Consider the following 20217-nt stretch of genomic DNA (forward strand, 5'->3'; position numbering starts at 1 on the left):
GTTTTTCTCTTGACTATTTTTCTCTCTTATTATCTTTTATATATCATGGCTACTTTAATGGTTGTTTATGTGCTGTAAACATTCCCCTTCAGCCTGCTTTTTACTTTTGTTCAAAGTGGTTTTCTCCACATACTGACGTTTTTTATTTTTACATTGTTTAATCTGTAATTTTTTTCCCTAGTGTCTTCCAGAGCCTCTTCCCCCATCCCAAGATTATAAAAATATTCACTTAATTTCTTTTTGGTCCTTTCTGGCAGGGTGCAGGGTCAAACATAAAAGGGCCAGCAGAGGAACAGGGTTCTAGTTAGAAGTGGAGGAGGAAGTTATAGGTTCACTGTACAGTTTAACACTAGTATCACGCAACCTCTTGAATTCATTTATGTTTTCCTTGGCAACTGTGAAGACTTCAAGATTAGGAAGAGCACGGAGTGATCAATGGTTTGTCTCTCTGTAAACAGTGTTGGGAACCAGCTCTCTACAAATTCTCCTTAAAGTCAAACTGCTTGGCTCTGAGATGCCCTGGGGCAGCCCACGGGCACCCACCTCGACTCCCCAACAGTAGCCCCAAGGCCTCTCAGGCACTGTTACTCTGCAGGGTTCCCAGAGGCCTCTCATGGGAATAGGGCTTTCCACCTCAATGTCAGCACGAACAATTTTCATGTTCCACAGCAGCTAGTGTCAGCTCAGAAAGAATCACCCTGAATGCTGGCCCTGTAAAAAGGACAGGGTCAAAATTTCCATATGACACAGAAAACTGAGGCCAAGGGCATGTGCCAAGTGAAGAGCAAACTTTCACTTCTGAGGCATCTCAGCAAACTGTGTAACAGTTATTATCCCTGCTCTCTGGGCACAGGAAGTGCCCACAGTTGCTGCACTTTCTACCTGGTTTCCAGGCTGACCCTCACCTTTGCAGGGTGCCTGAAACAGGCCCACAGATATCCTCAGACTGCTAACCTAGAGGACTGGCCTTCTCTGGTTAAGCTGCGGCTCTGTGAACGAAGCTGGGCAGAACCACACCTCTCTGGGGCAGAAAGGGACAGGGGCCTTACGGCCCTTGGTGCTAAAAGGACTTGAAGTGCTTCAGGGTGACACAAATGTCTGACACAAAGGTCTGAGTCAAAGTCCATTTAAACAAATACTGTTGACCAGGCACGGTGGCGCACACCTGTAATGCCAACCCTAGAGAGGCTGAGGCAGGAGGATCATTTTGAGTTCAAGGCCAGCCTGGGCTACATAGTAAGCTCAAGGCCAGCCCGAGACTCTGTCTCAAAAAAAAAAAAAAGTATATATTCTTTATACCTCCATAAAAGTTTAAATTAAAATAAGACATTAAAACTGGGGATGGTGCAGATGCCTCCCAACTATTCAGGAGGCTGAGGTAGGAAAGGTGCAAGTTCAAACCCATTCTGGGCAACTTAGTGAGACCCTGTCTCAAAATAAAACTTTAAAAAGGGCTGGGGATGCAGCTCAGTGGTAGAGCGCTTACCTAGCATGTGTGAGACTCTGGTTCAAATCCCAGTACGGGGAAATAAAATTAGCTATACAGTATTTTAAAACACTCAATCCCCCTAATGCCCTGTAGAACCTACTGATCAGCCACAATACTGCCTACCAGCATTGTGTGTTGGTGTGCAGCCTTGGGTAAAGGTATTTTTCTTATTTTTTTTTTTTATAGTCCTGGGGATGGAACCCAGGGCCTTGTGCATGGTAGGAAAATGCTTTATCACTGAGCTACACCCTGAGGGGGGAAGAAGCCTGGGCTTTATATAAACATACCAGGCTATGACTTACATTCTGACTGAGCATGTCTGCACTGAGAACCCCACAACCAAGTATGTGCCCAAATACATATGCCTCTGCTCAATGAAAACCCCTGGGCAGTCCCTGACTCTTCTGCTTAGCTTGTGTTTGGGCAGGGTGCTTGTTAATGGGGAGTTAACTAGGAAATCACTTACATATTTCTTTTTGGTACCAGAGATGGAACTCAGGACCTTGCACTTTCGAGGCAGGCATGGTGCCACTGAGTTAAATCCCCAGCCACTTACATATTTCTAAGGCCATCACCAAGTGTAGCTGGACACACATGCTACGGGATGGGGATCCTTGTCTAATTTCTATTTTATTGTGGTGATGAAGCATGCTAGCTGAAGTCAGCCATATTATGAGATTCAGCTTTAAGCCAATTCCCCACTAAGGGATTCAAACCTAAACTTTTTTTTTTTTGGGAACCAGGGATTGAACTCAGGTCCTTGTGCTTGCGCAGCAGGCAGCAAAACCACTGAGCTAAATCCCCAGCCCTTCAAACCTAAACTTAGAGTACCAAGACTGCAAGCTGAAAAGAAATCTGTTATCATTCACAGCCTTAGTCCTTTGCAACTAAAACAAATTACAAAAATACACTAGATACTAAGGCCAATATCAAGATGGTAACAATTCCATCATAGCTCCAAATTTTGAAAAGCAGCTTTGTTCTAGCCAAATAGCTCTAAAATGAGAAAATGAAGCTGGGCACTGTGGCACATGCCCATAATCCCAGCAATCAGGAGGTTGCGGCAGGAAGATCTTGAGTTTGAGGCCAGCCTGGGCTTTATAGCAAGCTCAAGGACAGATTGAGCTACACACAGAGAGCCTACCTCAAAAAAGTGAAAACAAAACAAAACAAAAAGAACAAGAATATGACATAGAAGATCATCTTTCAAGAGATCTGAGTGTCTTCCCTTACCAGGACAGCCTAGTAAAGGCGGGCAGGTATGTGGCAAGCCCTGAACCTAAAGCCATCTCTTCTAAGCCTTGACCCAGTGGTGGCTGGCGAACCTTTTAGGGCTTTCAATGATACAAACAGCAGACTATGGTCTCCTGCAGGCCTCAAAAGGGCCCCCAGAACATCACAAAAAGACTGGAGCCCAGAAAAGGATAAATTCAGTTCTGCCTGACACCAAGACCACTGTCCTGTCCTAAAATGATTTGGCGGAACTCTCTATGGGATTCCATTCCAGTGAAAATGAGAACTTCTACTCTAAGAGTTCTGGGACAGGGGGTGCTTGGTTAAGTGAAAAGATAAAAAGTTTTCCACTTTATAAGAAAAAAATCATAGGCTGAAATTGCTGAGATATATAGCAAAAATGAATCTTCTATCTGTGAAATTGTGAAGGAAAAAGAAATTCCTAATTCTGTTATCATACCTCAAACTGCAAAAGTTACCAGCACAGTGTGTAAGTATTTAGTTAAAACAGAGAAGGGAATGAACTTGGGTATGTTTAGGAAATACACAGTACATGGAGGGCTCGGTGCTATCCTCAGCGTTAGGTATACACTGGGAGCCTGGGATGTATTCCCCATGGACAAAGAGGGGCTCCTGCACATAAATGTTCTCAGTACATTACTCATAAGCCCAAAGAGAAAGCAACCCAAATGCCCAACAACAGATGAATGGGTAAACACATCAAGACTTCTAGTAGATCCCTGGAACTGTGGATGGTACCAAACTATATACACTATGATTTTTCCATACACAGACTCACGATAAAGTTTAATCTATAGATTAGGCATAGTAGGAGATTAACCATAACTAATACTAAAATAGAACAATTATAACAATATACTGTAATAAAAATGAAATAATTTTAAAAGGCTGGGGATGTAGCTAGGTACAAAAGACCTGGTTTCAAACCTCAGTGCTGTAAAAATAAATAAATGAATAAGAATTATACTTTCAAAGGGCTGCTCATCACTTTTCTTTCTTAAATGGACAGTTTCCTTAAAATACAAACCAGTAGTTTATCTGTAAGACTTATATAAGGAATGTAAACTTTTTCTCACATAAGAAAATGTAAGAAAAAGCTTGGAGCCAGGCATGGTGGCGCACACCTGTAATCCCAGCACTCGAGAGGCTGAGGCAGGAGGATTGCTGTAAGTTCGAGCCCAGCCTCAATTACAAAGTGAGACTTTGTCTCAAAAAAAAAAAAAAACCTTACAACAGCAAAGTACTGTTAACCACATATGCTACTGGTATAAGCTAAATAAAATCTAAAACACTTCAACATATCCCAGCTATAATGCCACCATTTTTCCACGTGGCCCCTCCTAGCTTGGTGACCAGAGGCTAGCTAGCATTATTACCAAATCCCAACTCTAGAATTCATTTTGTGCTCCAAGAAAGGCTCAATTGTCTTACTCTGCAATAACCTCTACAAAGCTGTATTTTAAATATGGCTGAACCTTTATAATTGTGACCTATACGTCCCTTCGTATAAGGCAAGACTGAAAGGGGAGGGGATTCGTTCCTATCTTTATCACAAAGGGAGAAAGATAATTAAATGTAAGTTATATGAAAATCTATTGCCCAGAGAAAACTGCTCCTAGTATTTTGATGAATTTTCCTATATTCATATAAGTTTTTCCTTATAAAAACAGAATCCTGGGCCGGGGATCTCACTCAGCGGCACTGTGCCTGCCTCGAAAGTGCAAGGTCCTGAGTTTGATTCCCCAGTACCAAAAAAAAAAACCCAAAACCAAAAACAAAAAACCCCCAGAACCCTAGTCTATGAATTGTTTCATGACCTATTCATTTCCTTTATCTATTTTCCCATGTCAACAAATGCACAGCGATGCCAGCATTTTCACAAGAGCATAACAGCCAACTTCATAGTTGCATCCTTTATTTTTTTAACCTCTTCTCACTGAACTGTGGGATTGTTCTCAGGATCTTGCTACAAATCCTGGCATGACTACCCTTGTTCACATATCCTTTTTGCAGCTACCCAATTCTTCCTCGGAATAAATTCTCAGAAGTGGAACTGTCAGCTGCTTTTAATGTTTTGGTTTCAAACTGCCACAATGTCTTTTTTTTCATCTCTAGCCATTTTCAAAAATTTTGTCTTGACGCCCACCAGCACAGAGGAGGTGAGCTGCACGGGTGCCAGCAGCACCCCCCCCATCCCACCCCCATCAAAATGAGAAGACACGTAAACAAGTCTCAAAACCAGACTTCCAGATCACCTACAGCAACCCCAAAGGGAAACAAGATGGAACACTCTGATACTCAACCCACCTGGACTCTCTGAACTGGCAACAAAAGAGGATCTGGAAAAAATGAAATCAGAAATAATTTCTCAGATAACAGCACAGATTGTGCTCATAGTGCAAGACATGATCAATAAATCTAGAGAAGAGCTCTGAAACATGATGGAATCCCAACATAGGAAACAAATGGAATCCATACAACAGATACAAACAGATTTCCTGGAAATTAAAAACTCCATTGAAAGTCTGTGCAGCAGAATGAGCCAATGTGAGGACAGAATTTCAGATATAGAAGATAAGATTGCAATTAGTGACCAGGAAAAGAAAAATTGCTTTAAAATTGTAAGGGACCACGAGAAATCAATCCAGCAGCAGCTAGACTATGCAAAGAAGAATAATATAAGACTGATGGGAGTCAATGAAGAAAGAGGAGAGAGTGCAGATGACATAAAAAAACTTTTCACAGAAGTGATGGCAGAAAACTTCTCAAGCAGGGCAAAAGAACTTGACATACAGATAAGGCAGGCAAATAGGACTCCAACCAGCCTTGATTAAAAAAAAAATCTACACACAGGCATATAACTGTTAAGATTCCAGAAACCAAAGAGAAGAACAAAGTTCTACAAGCAGTTAGAGAAAACAAATCACATACAAAGGAAAGCCCATCAGAATCACAGCAGACTTCTCAATGCAAACCCTCAAGGCAAGAAGAGCTTTCAGTGATGTGTTTCAAGCCCTAAAGGAAAACAGCCTCCAACCCAGACTGACATACCCTGCAAAATTATCTTTCAAAATTGATGGAGAATTAAGATACTTCCATGACAAAGAGCACCTTAGGAACTTCATGAATAGCAAACCAGCACTCCAAAAAATTTTAAGACAATATCCAGGAAAAGACAACAAGGATCACAACCCCAGGAAGCCCAGCAGAACAAATCTGCCAGGTGCGACAAGAAATTAAACGCAAAGGGGGAGAATCCAACAAACAGAAAAAGTTATGGCAATGATAAGTCAGTATGTATGAGTTAAAACCATCAAAGTTAATGGTCTCAATTCACCAATCACAAGAAACAGACTGGCAGAATGGGTCAAGAAGCAAGATCCAACAATATGCTGCATACAAGAAATACATTTAATTAAAAAAGAAACTCGGGTCAGGGATTTAGCTCAGTGGTTCCGTCACCTGCCTCGCAAGTGCAAGGACCCGAGTTTGATCCCTGGTACGTAAAAAAAAAAGAAACTCATAGTCTGAAAGTTAAAGGGTGGAAAACAATACTCCATGTGACAGGAACCCCCCCCCAAAAAAGGAGTAGTAGCTATCCTCTTTGCAGATCAAGTGGATTTCAACTGAAAAACTGAAACACTCTGGTCCCAAGAATTTCAGATAAAGGATACTCAACTTGTATGTACAAATCTATTGTGAACATGTGTTTTCATTTCTCTCAAGTAAAAACTTAAGAACAGGACTATTGGTTCTTAACAGTAATACAAGAAATTTCTATATTGTTTTCCAAAATGGTTTTATCATTTTACATTCACATTAGCAATATTAGAAAGTTCTAACTGGTTCACACCTAAGCTGACATTTCTTTCAAAACTTTTAACTTCATCTCCCTAAGTGTATAATTCAATCTTGTTATTGTACTGATTAGTATTTTTCTGATTCTAGTGTTGCACACCTTTCCTTGTGCTGTACTGGCTATTTATCATCTTCTTGTGTCTACTTTTTCATTGGGTTGTCTATTAATGAGCTGTAAGAGTTCTTTATATATTCTGGTCATAGGTTATATGTATTATAAATATGGTCTGTTTAAGAACTACTTTTCATTTTAATGATGTCATTTAAAGTTGTAAATTTTGACGGAATCTCATTTATCAATTTTTTTCTTTTATATATCATGTTTTTTATATCCTAGGAAATTCTTGCCTAACCTAAATTCATAAACATTTTCCCTTATAATTTCTTCTTAAAGTTTTAGTCTTTCATATTTAGGTTCACAGATCCTTTCAAGTTATTTTTATGTATGGAAATAAAGGGCTGAGGTTAATTTTTTATATACCAAGTGTTCTAGTGCCATTTGCTGAAAACACTATCTTTTCCTCTGCTCTCAAAATTGAGTTTATGTTCTATAAAATGTTAATGTTAAATAATCTTCTAAAACTCAGCGGACCATATATGTGTGGTTCTATTTCTAGATTCTCTGCTTTATTCCAATGATCCAAAAGTCTTTCCTTACACCAACACTGCCTTGATTACTGTAGCTTTAGAGGAAGTCTTAAAATTAGGTACTAAATGTCTTCCAATACTGTTTTTTTTTTTTCTTTTTACTTTTCTAGGTCCTTTGTACTCCTACATAACTTTAAACTTCAATATCCAATTCTTCATTTATAGCAAGTATACACAGACCTGCATTTTTTATATATACCTTGTGTTTTCTAATCCTGCTAAATTCAAATACAAGTTCTAGGGGCTCCTAGAGATTTCTTAGTATTTTCTCTGTAGATGATTTCATCTACATATAAAGATTTTACTTTTATCTTGCCAATCCTATGCTATTTGTTTATTTTTATTGCCAGACTATTTTGGTTTGGGCCTATGTTTCAAAGTTTAATGGACAGATGAAGAGTAGGCATATCTGCCTTTGTTCCCCACCTTAGGGAGAAAGCATTGTATCTTTTCCATTCATATAAGGCATTTTTGCTGGAAGTATGGAGTACGTCTTTGATCTGTTGAGAAGGTTCTGTTCTACTTCTAGTCTCCTGATAGCTTTTACCATGAACAGCTGTAAAATTTAGTCGAATACTTTTTCTCCAACTACTGACAGGATCATATGGGTTTTTACTTTCTTGTTAAAATGATGACTTATGGGGATAGCTCTTCCAATGCTGAACCAACACTGCCATCTCTATGATAAAACCACTTTCTACATACTAGCAGATCTGACTTTTAATAGTTTGTCTTGTTAAACAAATTTCTATCTATGTTCATACTTTTTTCTTCTATTATCTTTATCCAGTTTTAGTAATAGCACAATGTTGATTTCCTAAAATGAGGGGAGATGTGTTCCTTCTTTTTTCTGCTTTAAATGTTTGATATAATTTACCAGTTAAAATGTATGTGAGCCAGGGCTGGGGATTTAGCTCAGTGGTTCCAGTGCCTGCCTCGCAAGCACAAGGTCCCAAGTTTGAGCTCCAGTACCAAAAAAAAAAAAAATGTACATGAGCCTGCTGTTGTCATATAGGTAGGTTTTCAAGCTGGGAGTGTACTTTCTTTAATAGGTGCTATTCAAATTTTATATTTCCTCCAGAGTTAGTTTCATTAATTTGTCTTCCAAGGTACTTCTTAGAAGTTGTCAAATTTATTTCAAAAAAGATTTTTGTAATATGGTTTCTACATCCTTTTAAATTCTGTAAAATCTGTGGTAATGTCTCCTAGATCTTGATATTGTAATTTTAAAAATGTATAATTGATATTGTGTAATAGGAAGAAAAGATCTATAGGAGCAGGGAAAGTGGGAGGGGAAAGGGAAAGGAAAGAAGGGAAAAGAAAAAATATGAGAAAAGGAAAAAATGGAAACAAAATGTCTGCAAATAGGGAAGGGTGGAGGGGGTGAAGGGAGGGCAGGGGAAGGGGAAAAAAAATAAAAATCAAGATACTCATGCAATGGTACAAGGTCCCAGTGATGAATGTAACTGTATTTTATACCTAAAATGTACCAATAAACTTAATGGGGGAAAAAAAAATTTCGTCTTAAAACGCTGAAGTTTCACTAAATTGCCCATGCTGGCTTTGAACTTGCTATCTTCCAGCCTCAGTCTCATGAGTAACTAGGATTATAGGTGTGTGCTGCCACACCTGGCTAAAATGCTCTTCTTGATTTCTGACAACTCATTCTGTCACCAGCAGCCCATGACTGCTCCTACCCAGAAGGGAGGGGAGAGTCGCTCTATGACATACTCTCTTATCATAGGACAATATCTACCACCAGCCTCAGTACTTGGCAGTGCAGACCCTGATGGACAGGCCCCAAGATATCATCCCATCCCTTTGTTAGTCTCAAGCTGTGAACCAGCAACTCAATGATAGTATAGGCCAGGTGTCAGCTGCCTCTAATCCATCCCAATCCATTTGGATGGAAAGGGAACTGAACAAAGTGTCTTGCGGTGGAGGAAACCCCCTCCGTGGTTAGTCTAATTTAAAGCAAATCTGCCAACAAATGTGCTTCTCCTCATACCCCAACCCTAACAGGGTGATGTTCCTTCATCTTCTAGCCTCAGGGTCAAACTCCAAACCACCTCTCCTCAAAGCTGAGGTCTACACTGGTTTGCTGCCTCTAGCTCTAGCGGTTGTGGGTATGTAGGAAAAGGTGAGAACCTCAAGAAGAACTTACATAGAAGTGAAAATGCAAGAAGTGGGCCAGCACTCTGGGGGCCACACCAGGGAAGACAGCCAGGAGAGTCTGGAGGTACACCTCCAGGTCCTTCTCCCTCTTTTCCACCAAGCTTCTTGAGTTTTTCCCGATTATCTTTTTTGGTGGGAGGAGATTTTTATCAATCTTTTTCTCTGCAATAAGCTGTAAGAAAACATGAGCATTATCAACCACAGATCAAGAAGCTCTGTGCTTAGACCAAGGTGAGAGGCTAAGGTCAGGCACTTGTTACAACTTCCATGGCAGTATCAGGATTAGTGACCCAACTAGTGTACCTGGGATAGGCTTCTTCAAATCTAACTAGTATTAGAAATATCAATGCAACACCAGATGAGGAATTTCATCTGGAGACTTTGGAGACCTTCAGAAAAGCAATGCTCTGAGCTCTAAAAAGCTGCTATCCTTCCAAACCAAAATGAAAACCAATCAAGGCAGTGAGAGTATCTTTAAAATACTCTCACTGCCAATGACCCAGAGAAAGGCAGCTCTCTCTGATAGCAAAGGAAGAAATGGAATCACGGCCAGATATTAAAGAACAGGCTCTGGAACAGCTATATTAGGTAGAACGAGTTTGAACTTGTCCCCTCCCTGAGAAACTGTCTCATATACAAACTAGAACTGGCAATCAAAATTCAAAATTCAAATATGAAAATAAAAATTTAAATATGCGCCTTGCAGACAACCCCAAACTGGGGTTAAACTAGGATCTACCAGTTCTTTTTTTCAATTACATTACTAAACCGGTTCATTATAGTAAACTACACACATGAAGTTGCTTTTGCCCTAAAACCAATGTGTAGCACAATGGGAACTTGGCCTCAAAGCCCCCAAGCCCTAAGTCACAGGCTCCCAGAGTCTAAGAGTTACCTTTTCATGCAGGTCATGGAAGTCACTGTATCGGTGCTTGACTGTCCACTCATGGCTGCCATCAGTGACCTGGATGATATAAACCTAAAAGGAGGAAATAACATTCTTTGTGGAAAGGGGAGACAGCCAGCAAGCAGAAGTCCCCTGCCTTCATAACAAGCTGCAGGGTATTCAGATCTTTCCCATGGCCAAAGGCAGATGTCCTTACCCATCAGTCTCTGTATCTGACCCCTGCTCAGGACCAGGCCCCGCATCCTCTAAAACCCTAGCACTAGGTCTGGAAGGCACATGGGACAAGCCTGTGAAATGGAAAAGGTCACTCTACCACAACAAGGCACCTCCTTAGGTTTTACCCCCTGCTTCTAGGTAATTTAAAACCCAACTTGAGCTGTAGGTAGGGCCACCCTTCTAAGGCAGAGAACAGGGGCAAGTCAGGCAAGACCAGCTTGTCTGATATATCTCTTTCTAGTCCTTTCAACTGGATGACAGCTGTGACTTCTGCTGCTGAACCAGGAGTCAAAGCACCAAGAACCTGCTGTGGAGGCAGTGATGGGCAATCAGCCCTAACAGGAGGCAATATAATTTAATAGTTAAGACCCGGATTCAAAACCTACTCTGCCATTTCCTGGCTGTGGCTTAAGTAAGTGACTAGGAGCCCAAGGTCTCTCTGAGCCTCGATTTCTCCATCTTAAAATCTGGGAGGTTTCAGGATCAAGGAAGGCAATACATGTAAAATGCTTTGTGCAGGACCTGACACCTAACAAAAGAGAGGTGTGTCGATAACATCTACCTGGCACACCCAGGGACAGATGATGATAAGATCAGCTTGCATCATCACCCTCCCTCCTCACATTGTGTGTGTGTGGGGGGGGCAGAGCCCCAAACAGGAAGGGCTTTTTGGAGGTGACCCTCCAGCTGACTGCAGCCCCCTGATCGTGGTTTTGTGTTCCTCTCTGCAGCAGGGAAGAGGGAGGAGGAAATAGTGAACAGCTAAAAGCTCAGAGGAGCAGCCATTTCTCCAGGGCCGGCCTGTTGCTCCAGGATCCGCCCCCAGCCTCTCTTCCATCCGGGCAGCTCGGCTCCCTGCCCCCAGAAGAAAAAGAGCCACAGGAATGGACCTCAAGAAGAGGGATTGGGAAGGGGGTCAAGGGGGTGGGGCACACGCAGAGGAAAGACTCCCACCCACCCTCTTGGGAACAAGGACAGGAGATTGGTAGGGGTGCAGTGAGCCCCCACCCCGGAACAAGTTTTTACCAGACAGCACCCCAGAGGCCTGGTATCCAACCCCACCCAGACCCAAGAGGGCCTCAGCCCCATCGTAGTCTGGAAATATTGCCGTTTTCCGTCTTCTCTCTCCTCCACAGCCTAGGAGTTGTGGGGATGACTTGCTAACCCATGAAAGGCACGAATCCCCCTAGATCCATCCCTCATTTGGCACAGCAGATCTCGACTGTGATCCCGGGCCCCCAGATCACAATCCTGCCTCTTCTCCTTCTTTACGACTTGTGGGACCTTGATTCCTCCCCCATCCCATCTCTCGAGAGGCCCCCTTCCCAGTCCCCTTCCTCCTGGACCCCCTATCAAGTTCTCTCAGGCCCCTGGCCCTCGCAGGCCTGGAGGATCTAGGACTCTGCCTCAGCTAGGCATCCCCCAGCTCAGGCCTCCTTTATCCCCAGATTCCTCCCAACCAAACCTCCTTTCCACCCTCCCAAACCCGCCCCAGAACCCTCCTCCCGGACCTGCGGGATCCTCGCCCTCTCCCCGCCTCCCACCCAAGGCCCGGGTCTTCGCAGTCGCAGATCCCTCCCAGCAAGTCCGGGTTGCCGGACCCAGACCCCTCCCCGACCCGCTAACGGAGACTCTGGGCGCCGGCCTCCACAGGTACCGCGCCCCCAGCACACCGTATACGTGTCTACGAGCTCGGAGCCCACGACGCGCGCCTCCTTGGCCGGCTCTGCCTCGCGCTCCGCCGCCGCAGCCGCCGCCGCCATGTTCCGGCTCCGCGGCTACCGCGGCCCGCCTCAGACTGGCAGCAGCGCGGGGCGGGGTCAGCGTCCCACCGCCCCCCGGCCCCCGCAGCCCCCCGCCCGCGCCGCCATCTTGGCCCCGCCGCCTTCTCAGCCCCCGCCCCGCCCCTCGTGCGTAATTGACAGGTCCTCCGAGGGCGCGCGTGCGCAGCTCCTGTGGCCCGGCTGGATTGCGTAGTTTTGTGTACCTGCGTGCCTCTGCCAGGGAGAAATTTGAGCCACTATCACCCCTCGGACTTCGGGAAGGAAGGATAGAGAGCCCAGACCCCTCAAGCTACCCGAAGCAAGTCACTGCTTCGCCTGGCCTCAGTTTCCCCCCTGTGGAAAAGGGGGCAGTAATGGTGGCATGCCTGGCCGCAGAGTTCACTCCGCGTGTGGAGGAGATTGAGGCAGTGCATGACGCCCTGAGGTCTCCGGTGTCATGCCCAGCTCCTGGAGGACACACTGGGCTGATTCAGACTGCGCTCAGCGCGCGGTGGTGCAGACAGACGGCAGAGAGCAGGCGTGTTTATCAGGGGCCAGGGGAGGCTGCAAGCAGTGGGGGTGTAGGTGGAGGGAAGGGTGTGTGCGCGCGCGGGCCAGTCGGCGCCAGCGCCCTAGAATGACCTGCCGGAGCTCAGACCCACACAAACCCGCGAGAGGCAGGCGGATCTGGACCTGGGAACGACAGTGCTGGCTTGGAAAAATGGCCCTGGCCCCAGAGCAGCCCGAGTCAGTAGCCCACGTGAAGAGTGAGGAGGAGAGAACCTGCCGCGAATGGCTCGCTCTCTTCTAGGCGTGTTTGTTGAAAGCCCTGGGTGTAGCTGACTCAAGCCCAAAGTGAGCATTGCTCTTCCTGGGGAGAGGGAAAAGCTGGGGCCTCGTTCCTCAGGTACCTCTGGCCGAAGAGCTCTAGACCTTGTCCAAAGAGGGAGAGATTCCTCCCTTATCAGTTCCGTATCACTGTACTCTGAGCTTGGCATTCAAGGCTCCTCTAGGCTGTGTCTTATGCTGTCAGTCTTTGCATAGCCACTCCAGAGAGGTTTGCATAACCACTCCAGAGAGGGTACTCTAAGGCTGGCGCTGCCAGCTGAGCCAGAACTTGGGCAAAACCACTACCCTCCCCGAAGCCTCGGTTTCCTTATCAGGAAAGTGTGGGCAGTAGCCCTTGTTTCCTTGACTGGATAGAAGGTTGAGGCACTGTGCATTCCTTTGCAGCTCCTTTCTGGGCTGAGGCTCATGTTTTCATTCACTGAAGAAACTTCCTGAGCGTCCTCAGTGGAGTGTCCCTGGTCCTCGAAGCTCTCATTGCTCCCTGCCCTGGGCAGAGGATTCAGGGATTCAGGCCAGCCAAGGATCACTGACCGGGAGGGGTGGAGGCTGCTTGCTACACGCAGGGTGGGCTGGGCTGGGAATGCAGGAGGCAGGGCTATTTAAACTGAGTCCTGAGGGCTGGCTGACAACCCAGCAGCCTGTCCTGTGAGCCACTGCCATGGATGACATCTACAAGGCCGCGGTAAGGGAAGGGGCTGGGAAGGACTGGGGTAGGCAGGCAAACTTGGAGACCACTTGGCTCAGAATGGCGGGGAGGGGGGGCAAGGTCACCCCAGAGATGTGATGGGGGCCCAAGAGAAGCCCCACATCCGTTCAGCACAGACCCTCAAGCGGACAGTGGAGTTGGCATTTGAGGGTACAGAAGAGGTAGGGGGTTCAGGGTATGGAAGGGGCTGGCACAGGGAATAGGAGGAAGAGACTCAACTCTTAGCCTCCCGTCTTCCCTGTGTTTCTGAGTGGCTGCTTCGTCAGTCTCTCGCCCACATCTCTAATTCCCATCTGTTTGCTGCGTCTTTTGTCTTCCTCAGTCTCTGTGTGCCTCTTTGTTTCTGCTGAGCTCTCTTGGAGTCTCTGTTGCTGTCTCCCTGTCCCCACCTCCCATTTCTACCCCTGACATTCTGTTTCTCCTAGGCCCCCAATCTGCCACCCCCTGCAGCCCCTTAGTTGGCTGAAGATGCTTTGGTGGGCAGGAAGGGGACAGTGAGGAGGGGCTGTGGAACCTGAATCCTGGGCTGGAAAAGGGGCTTTGAAGTTTGGGGCCAGGGAGAGCAGGGGAAGGAGGGGAATGGAGGCCCCAGCCCCCAAGGGCTCTGGCAGGCTCCTGGCTCAGTGCTTGGGAGGCAGTGAGGGTGAGGGAGTAAGGGCTGGAGAGTAGTCACCCAAGTCCCTGCAGCTTCTTGGGGTCGCTGAGGGGCTTCAGATGCTATTCTGTCCTGGGGGGGCAACCCCAGAGACAAGGACATCCTGGCTAGGCTGGCTATCCCCAGAAGAAACCCCCTTATCCCCAGAATGTGGCCCCACTCCCGGGCAGGGAAAAGCTATAGCTGGCTCCGGGGTGCCCCTGCCTATCTTGTAGGAGTCCATGGAGCTGGAGGGGCAGCACTCCACCCAGTGCCCATACAAGGCCTGGTGGGGCTGGGGACTAATTTTGGCTCCTGAGGCAGCACCAGAAGGCCAGGGGGCCAGATAGTGCTGCCCCACCCCCTCCCCGCATGCCAGAGTCCCCAGAACAATCACCAGGTTTAACTTTGTCCCCCGTTAAAAATAGCCTAGTGGCCACACAGGTCAGGTTACAGTGGGTGGCTTTGCTTACCCCCACATTGGTTTGATTGTCCCAACCTGAGGGACAGCTGTCCCTCAAGCCATGCAGCTTGGGTTTCATTAGGGTAGCCGAAAGGGCATGGTGTGGTCACTGAGTATTGTCACTCAGGGTCACCTTGGTCCTGGGGGGTGTCCACCTGTCACCTGACCCTGAGCCCAGCCTCTGTGAGGCCAGCTGGGTTAACTCAGGGCTCTGGGGTAGGGAGGGAAGACGAAGGCCACTGCTTTGTGGCCTAGGCCCTGCTTCCGACTTCCTGCCTGTCGAGTGCTTGGTGCACTCTGAACAGCTGAGCCTGAGTCTGAGCCTGAGACCCTTCCCTCTCTAGGTAGAGCAGCTGACAGAAGAGCAGAAAAATGGTGAGTGCCTCCTGTCTCGTGGGGGGAGGGGACAGTGAGCGAGGCTGGGGAGCAGGGGGCTCCTTCTCACTGTGACCTGGGAGAGGTCTCGGGGCCAGGCGGGATGGCAAATGGCCCAGTGTCCTGGCTGCTGAGCCCTGGCTGCTTTGTGTCTCCCCGCCATGGCCACCACTGGGCAGAATTCAAGGCAGCCTTTGACATCTTTGTGCTGGGCGCCGAGGATGGCTGCATCAGCACCAAGGAGCTGGGCAAGGTGATGAGGATGCTGGGCCAGAACCCCACGCCCGAGGAGCTGCAGGAGATGATCGATGAGGTGGATGAGGATGGTGAGCCCCCACCCGGCTTCCGGAAACACACCTGGGCTCTCCAGGGGTCAGACCCTTGCTCTGTTTAGCCAGGGGCTCTTTCACCTCCCCGAGCCTCCGTCATCTCCTCTACAAAACGGGCACAATGACCACACTGCCTCAGAGACAGAGTCGGCGTGGGGGTGCGGTGAGGACAGGGTGTGTACAGCAGGTGCTGGCCTTAAAACCCCTAGGCAGCGGCACGGTGGACTTTGATGAGTTCCTGGTCATGATGGTTCGGTGCATGAAGGACGACAGCAAAGGGAAATCTGAGGAGGAGCTGTCGGACCTCTTTCGCATGTTTGACAAGTGAGCAGACACTGTGCTTTTGACCTCGACCCAAGCAGAGGTGGGGAGGGAGGGCAGCCCTGACGCCAAGCCCGGAACACGGCAGCCTCAGCCTCCCATCCTATGCCCATTTCCTGGTGCCCTCACCCCACTTGCTGGGCTGGAGGGCTGCCTCCCCGTCCCGGGCTGAGGCCTTCTTGCCCTCCCTGCAGAAATGCTGATGGCTACATCGACCTGGAGGAGCTGAAGATGATGCTGCAGGCTACAGGTGAGACCATCACGGAGGACGATATTGAGGAGCTTATGAAGGATGGCGACAAGAATAACGATGGCCGCATCGACTATGATGGTGAGTGGGTGGCCAGGCCCAGTGCCCTGCTGTCCACACCCGGCCCAGGCCCACCACTGACCCATGCCTGCCCTTTCTCCGCAGAGTTCCTGGAGTTCATGAAGGGTGTGGAATAGACACTGATCTCCCAGAGCTGCCCAGGCCCAGGCTTCCATTCCAGCCAGGCCCAGGGGTGGGTGCAGGGGATGGGGGTCCCCAGGCCCTGAGCCCGGATGTGTCCTTGGTCCCTGACCCTCCTTGGCTCCCTCCCTCACCCCTGTCCTGGGAAGTACAAATAAAGCTGTGCTCCCGGCAGGCCTGGTGTCTGGCTCTGCTGTTTCCTGGGCCTGATTCTTCCCAGAGTCCCCTCTTGCCTGACAACCAGATGCCAGCAGGCTGCCTGCAGAGCGGTGCTCTGACTGCTGCCCACCTACCTTCTGCAGGAGGGCTTCTGGTTGATCCTGGATGCCCTGCTCCATGCCTTCTTGATCCATCGGTGCTGATTCCCAGCCCTGTGTGCAGCGGTCCAGCCTCCAAAGGCCCTGGCAGCCCCGGAATCTGCATTTTAACAAGATTTAGGGGGCATTGCCTTGGCCAGTCAGTTTGGTCGCCTTGAGGTCCTCCGCTTGGAGGGATCAGTTAGCTGCATCCGGGCCTGCATGCCCCTTGGCTAAGCAACCCCAGCAACCCCTCAGCTCTGGTTGAAGTGAAGCTATACCTCATGGGGCCCAGCAGGCCCCTGGCTCTAACCTGTCTGCCCACTCAGCGACATTGACTTCAGGCCCTGGGGGGCACGTGGTCTGCTCAGCATCTCATCACCCTTCACGGATGGGGACCCAGGAGCCACGGTCATCTGCTGCGTCTTCGGGAGAACCCAGCCACCTGACTTCCAGCCCAGGGCCATGTCTTCCGGGCTGGCCTCCAGGGGCCCACCTTCCCTCCCTGACAGGAAGTGGGGGCCTAAGGCTTGGTGGCTCCCACCTTAGTAGGGGTCCCCAGGCCAGAGTTGCAGCCGTAACAGTGGCCTGGCCTTGGGGAGGTGACTTGGGGTTGTGAGGAAGTGGAGGTGTCAGCAGTGGCACTGGTAGGAGGGACAGCTGCTCTTGGCAACCAGGCCCAACCAGAATGCCAACAGCTGTCCCTGCTCCGCCCAGCCACCCCACAGTCTCTGCACCTGTGTCCCAGCCTAGGCATTCTCCAGACAGGCCGGGCATTCCAGAGACAGTCTTGGAATTCTAGAGATGCCTCTGGTAGAGGCCAGAGCTGGCAGGAGCTGCCTGCTCCCTGCAGAGACCTGGGAGGAGTGGAGAGGATCCCCTCAGGCCTGCCCTCAGGAGCTGGAGAACCCAGGGACTATGCAGTCACCCAGAGAGACCCAGGAAGGATGACGCTCCAGGAGATAAAGAAGGGCCACAGCGGACAGCCCAGCCTACCAGTAGATCATCCAATGGTTACTCAGCACGTGCCAGCCTGAGGCTGGTTGCTGGGACATCAGAGCAAGGCCTAGTCCGGAAGCTCCTGGAATTTCTAGTCAACTTGAGGATGCAGAGGGAGATGCGTGCACAGGGCTAGAATGGCATGGTGGGCTGATGAGAGAAGGTGGTCCAGGAAGGCTTCCTGGAGGAGGTGACACTGAGCAAGGGATAAAGAACCGCAGGGTACCAGCCATAGGGAAGATTCAGAGGGCCTCAGGAGCAGGAAGGCAGTGGTGGGCTGGCAGGCAAGCTTCAGCAGCCTTGGGGAGGAAGTTTTTGGTTGGATTCTCCCGACAAACACAGCTCGTGTGAGGGGTGAGGTGCTCTTGGGGCTGCAGAAGGGTGAAAGGGTTGTGGGGGAGCCAGGAGGCCCACCTGAGGCTGAGGTGGGTTCCAGGTGAGAAGGCCTGAAGGTTCCTGGCAGAGTAGGGTGCTGGGTAGAAAAGAGGATGGGGTAGTGGATTCAAGGCGTAGTTTGGAACTAGAATAGACAAAATTTGAAGGATTGCATGTGAGAGGTGAGAAACTAGGGACTCAAGGATGGCCCTTAGATTTTTGGTCAGACTCCAATTTCCTGACAGTTGGAAGCTTGGAGAGGGTTCAGGCCAAGGGTACTGGGGAGTGGAGGTTATTTTGTATTGTTTTGGTTTTTGTTTTCATTTTGAAATTCCAAACTTGTAAGAATGTTACAGACGTATACAAAGAGCTCCCATTTATCTTTCAGCCTATTTACCCAAACTTTAACTCTTGAATAATCACAAGACAATGACCAAACCCAGGAAACTAACATGGACACAACACTTCTAACTCACCTGCTGACTTACTGAAAATTTGTCAGTTGCCCTATTAATGTCCTTTCCCTGGATCAGCCAATCAAAGAGCTAATGTGATCCACCTCTCCTGTCTCCTTTGTCAGTCTTTCTTGGTCCTTTAAGACCTTGACACTTTTGAAGGGTACAGGCCAGTTATTTTGTTATTTCATTGTGAATGTTTCCTCCTCAGGATTGGGTCCAGAGGAGGCATTTTCCCCCCCTTCCAGAACTGGGGATTGAACCCAGGGCCTTTACAATGAACTACATTCTCAGTCCTTTTTGAATCAGGGTCTCACTAATTTGCTAAATTACCCAGGTTGGGCTCAAAATTGGGATCCTCCTGCCTCAGCCTTCCAGAGTGTTGGAATTATAGGTGTGCACACCCCACCCCCCACGCCCCCACCTGGCTCAAGTGAGGCTTTTTTTTTTTTGGTACCGGGGCTCCAACTAAGGACCTTGCACTTGCAAGGCAGGCTAGGTGCCACTGAGCTAAATCCCCCACCCAAGTGAGGCATTTTTGATGGGTTGATCACAAGACAAACGGAGACTTTTGTCCATATCAAATTTGAGGTGCTTTGGTATGGACTGGTTGGAAGGCCACAGCCAGGTCAGAGGGAGGGCAGGGGCAGAGCTGCAGCTATGAATGTAGGTGTCATCAGTGTGGAAGCCCTTTCCCAGCTTTGGTTGAAAATGAGGGCCTTGGGGAGAGCTTGTAGAGAGGGGGAGAGGGCCAGGTGCCAGGCACTCTGCGTGGGCAGCTGGGAAGGACACGGCCAGTGGGTGAGGGGACTGGGATAGAGCAGGGAAACATGAAGGCATGGGTGGCAGCTGGAGGCCCTCAGGCTTGGGGGACCTGATTAGGGGTTTTGGTGAGCATGGGGAGTGAGCTGGGTCCAGGGCAGATGGCGAGTGTGGACCGAGCCCAGGGGCTGGATGCCTGGGCTGGGGCAGCGTTTGAGAGGAGGGGTAGGGAATGGCTTGTGTGCTCTGTGGGCAAGCCCTGAAGCAGGACGGGGGCGATGCAGGTGCAGGGCAGAGGTGCCAGGGCTGTGTGCCTTCAGAATCACTTGTCAGGACCTGCTCACTGCGATGACGGGCTCTGTGTCTGAGTTGGGCAGGAGGGAGCAGGGCTCCAGGCAGAGGATCAGGCGGACAGGTCACAGAGGCGGTGGGGGAACTGAGGTGCAGATGGTGGTGTCCAAGGGAAGCGATGTTCCAAAGGGCCGTGCAGAAGGTCGTGTCACTTTTGGTGGCCATTGGAAGGGTGAGTGGCTGAGGAGGTGAGTGGTCGTAAGCAGGAGAAGGACTCCAGAGGCTGGGGCAGCTGGGGTGGCACCAAGGGGGTGTTGATGGGATTGCGGAGAGAAGAGGCAATCCCTCCATGATGGACAGAGGAGGATGCCTGGGCTTACCAGAGCCACAGCCTCTCTGGCTAGCACTGGCCCTTAAAAAGCTATGTGTGCCCATGTCAAGGAGAGGTGGCCCCACCGCCTCCTGGGTCTCCCTTCATCTGCTCCCTGGGAGAGGCACAAGTCCTGGTGGAGACGGGAGAGAAGATGGTCCTACCTGCAGTGGGCACTCCAGGGGACACAAGGAAGGATTTGGGTGGGGACGGGTGGCTGGGAGGCTCACC

General features: G+C 48.8%; 2 protein-coding genes across 7 annotated transcripts in view; one reads left to right on the top strand and one right to left on the bottom strand.

The window, feature by feature from the left end:
• The window catches only part of Nisch (nischarin), a 37884-nt gene extending 25439 nt beyond the window's left edge, over positions 1-12445 (bottom strand). Inside the window, exons 1-4 of one of the 6 annotated variants that reach the window (XM_087182456.1) lie at positions 12221-12445; positions 10528-10618; positions 10320-10403; positions 9414-9596 (exon numbers count right to left, since the gene is read on the bottom strand). Coding sequence is in view for 5 of the 6 variants with exons in the window: in XM_004864393.3 (XP_004864450.2) it covers positions 9414-9596; positions 10320-10403; positions 12221-12310 (357 nt within the window). In the remaining variant the exon portion in view is untranslated. The remainder of the gene's footprint in view (positions 1-9413; positions 9597-10319; positions 10404-10527; positions 10619-12220) is intronic. The other 5 variants (XM_004864393.3, XM_004864392.3, XM_021244099.2 and 2 more) reach the window with 5 other exon arrangements.
• A 1221-nt stretch (positions 12446-13666) lies between these two features.
• On the top strand, positions 13667-16612 carry Tnnc1 (troponin C1, slow skeletal and cardiac type). The gene is made up of 6 exons (XM_004864396.3): positions 13667-13841; positions 15307-15337; positions 15517-15663; positions 15876-15990; positions 16182-16318; positions 16403-16612. Exons 1-6 carry the CDS (start codon positions 13818-13820, stop codon positions 16432-16434), a joined length of 486 nt encoding a protein of 161 aa, XP_004864453.1. The 5' UTR covers positions 13667-13817; the 3' UTR covers positions 16435-16612.
• The last annotated feature ends 3605 nt before the right edge of the window (positions 16613-20217 follow it).

Source organism: Heterocephalus glaber, unplaced genomic scaffold, assembly GCF_053883595.1.
Source record: "Heterocephalus glaber isolate CG9 unplaced genomic scaffold, H.glaber_assembly_v1.0 deba00001472, whole genome shotgun sequence".
NCBI classification, from domain to species: domain Eukaryota; kingdom Metazoa; phylum Chordata; class Mammalia; order Rodentia; family Bathyergidae; genus Heterocephalus; species Heterocephalus glaber.

Excerpts from the sequence above, each read along its gene's own strand:
- Tnnc1 (XM_004864396.3), top strand. The coding sequence starts at position 13,818 with ATGGATGACATCTACAAGGCCGCG. Across the intron at positions 15,664-15,875 it reads CGATGAGGTGGATGAGGATG|GCAGCGGCACGGTGGACTTT; the intron begins GTGAGCCCCCAC and ends TAAAACCCCTAG. Across the intron at positions 15,991-16,181 it reads CTCTTTCGCATGTTTGACAA|AAATGCTGATGGCTACATCG; the intron begins GTGAGCAGACAC and ends CCCTCCCTGCAG.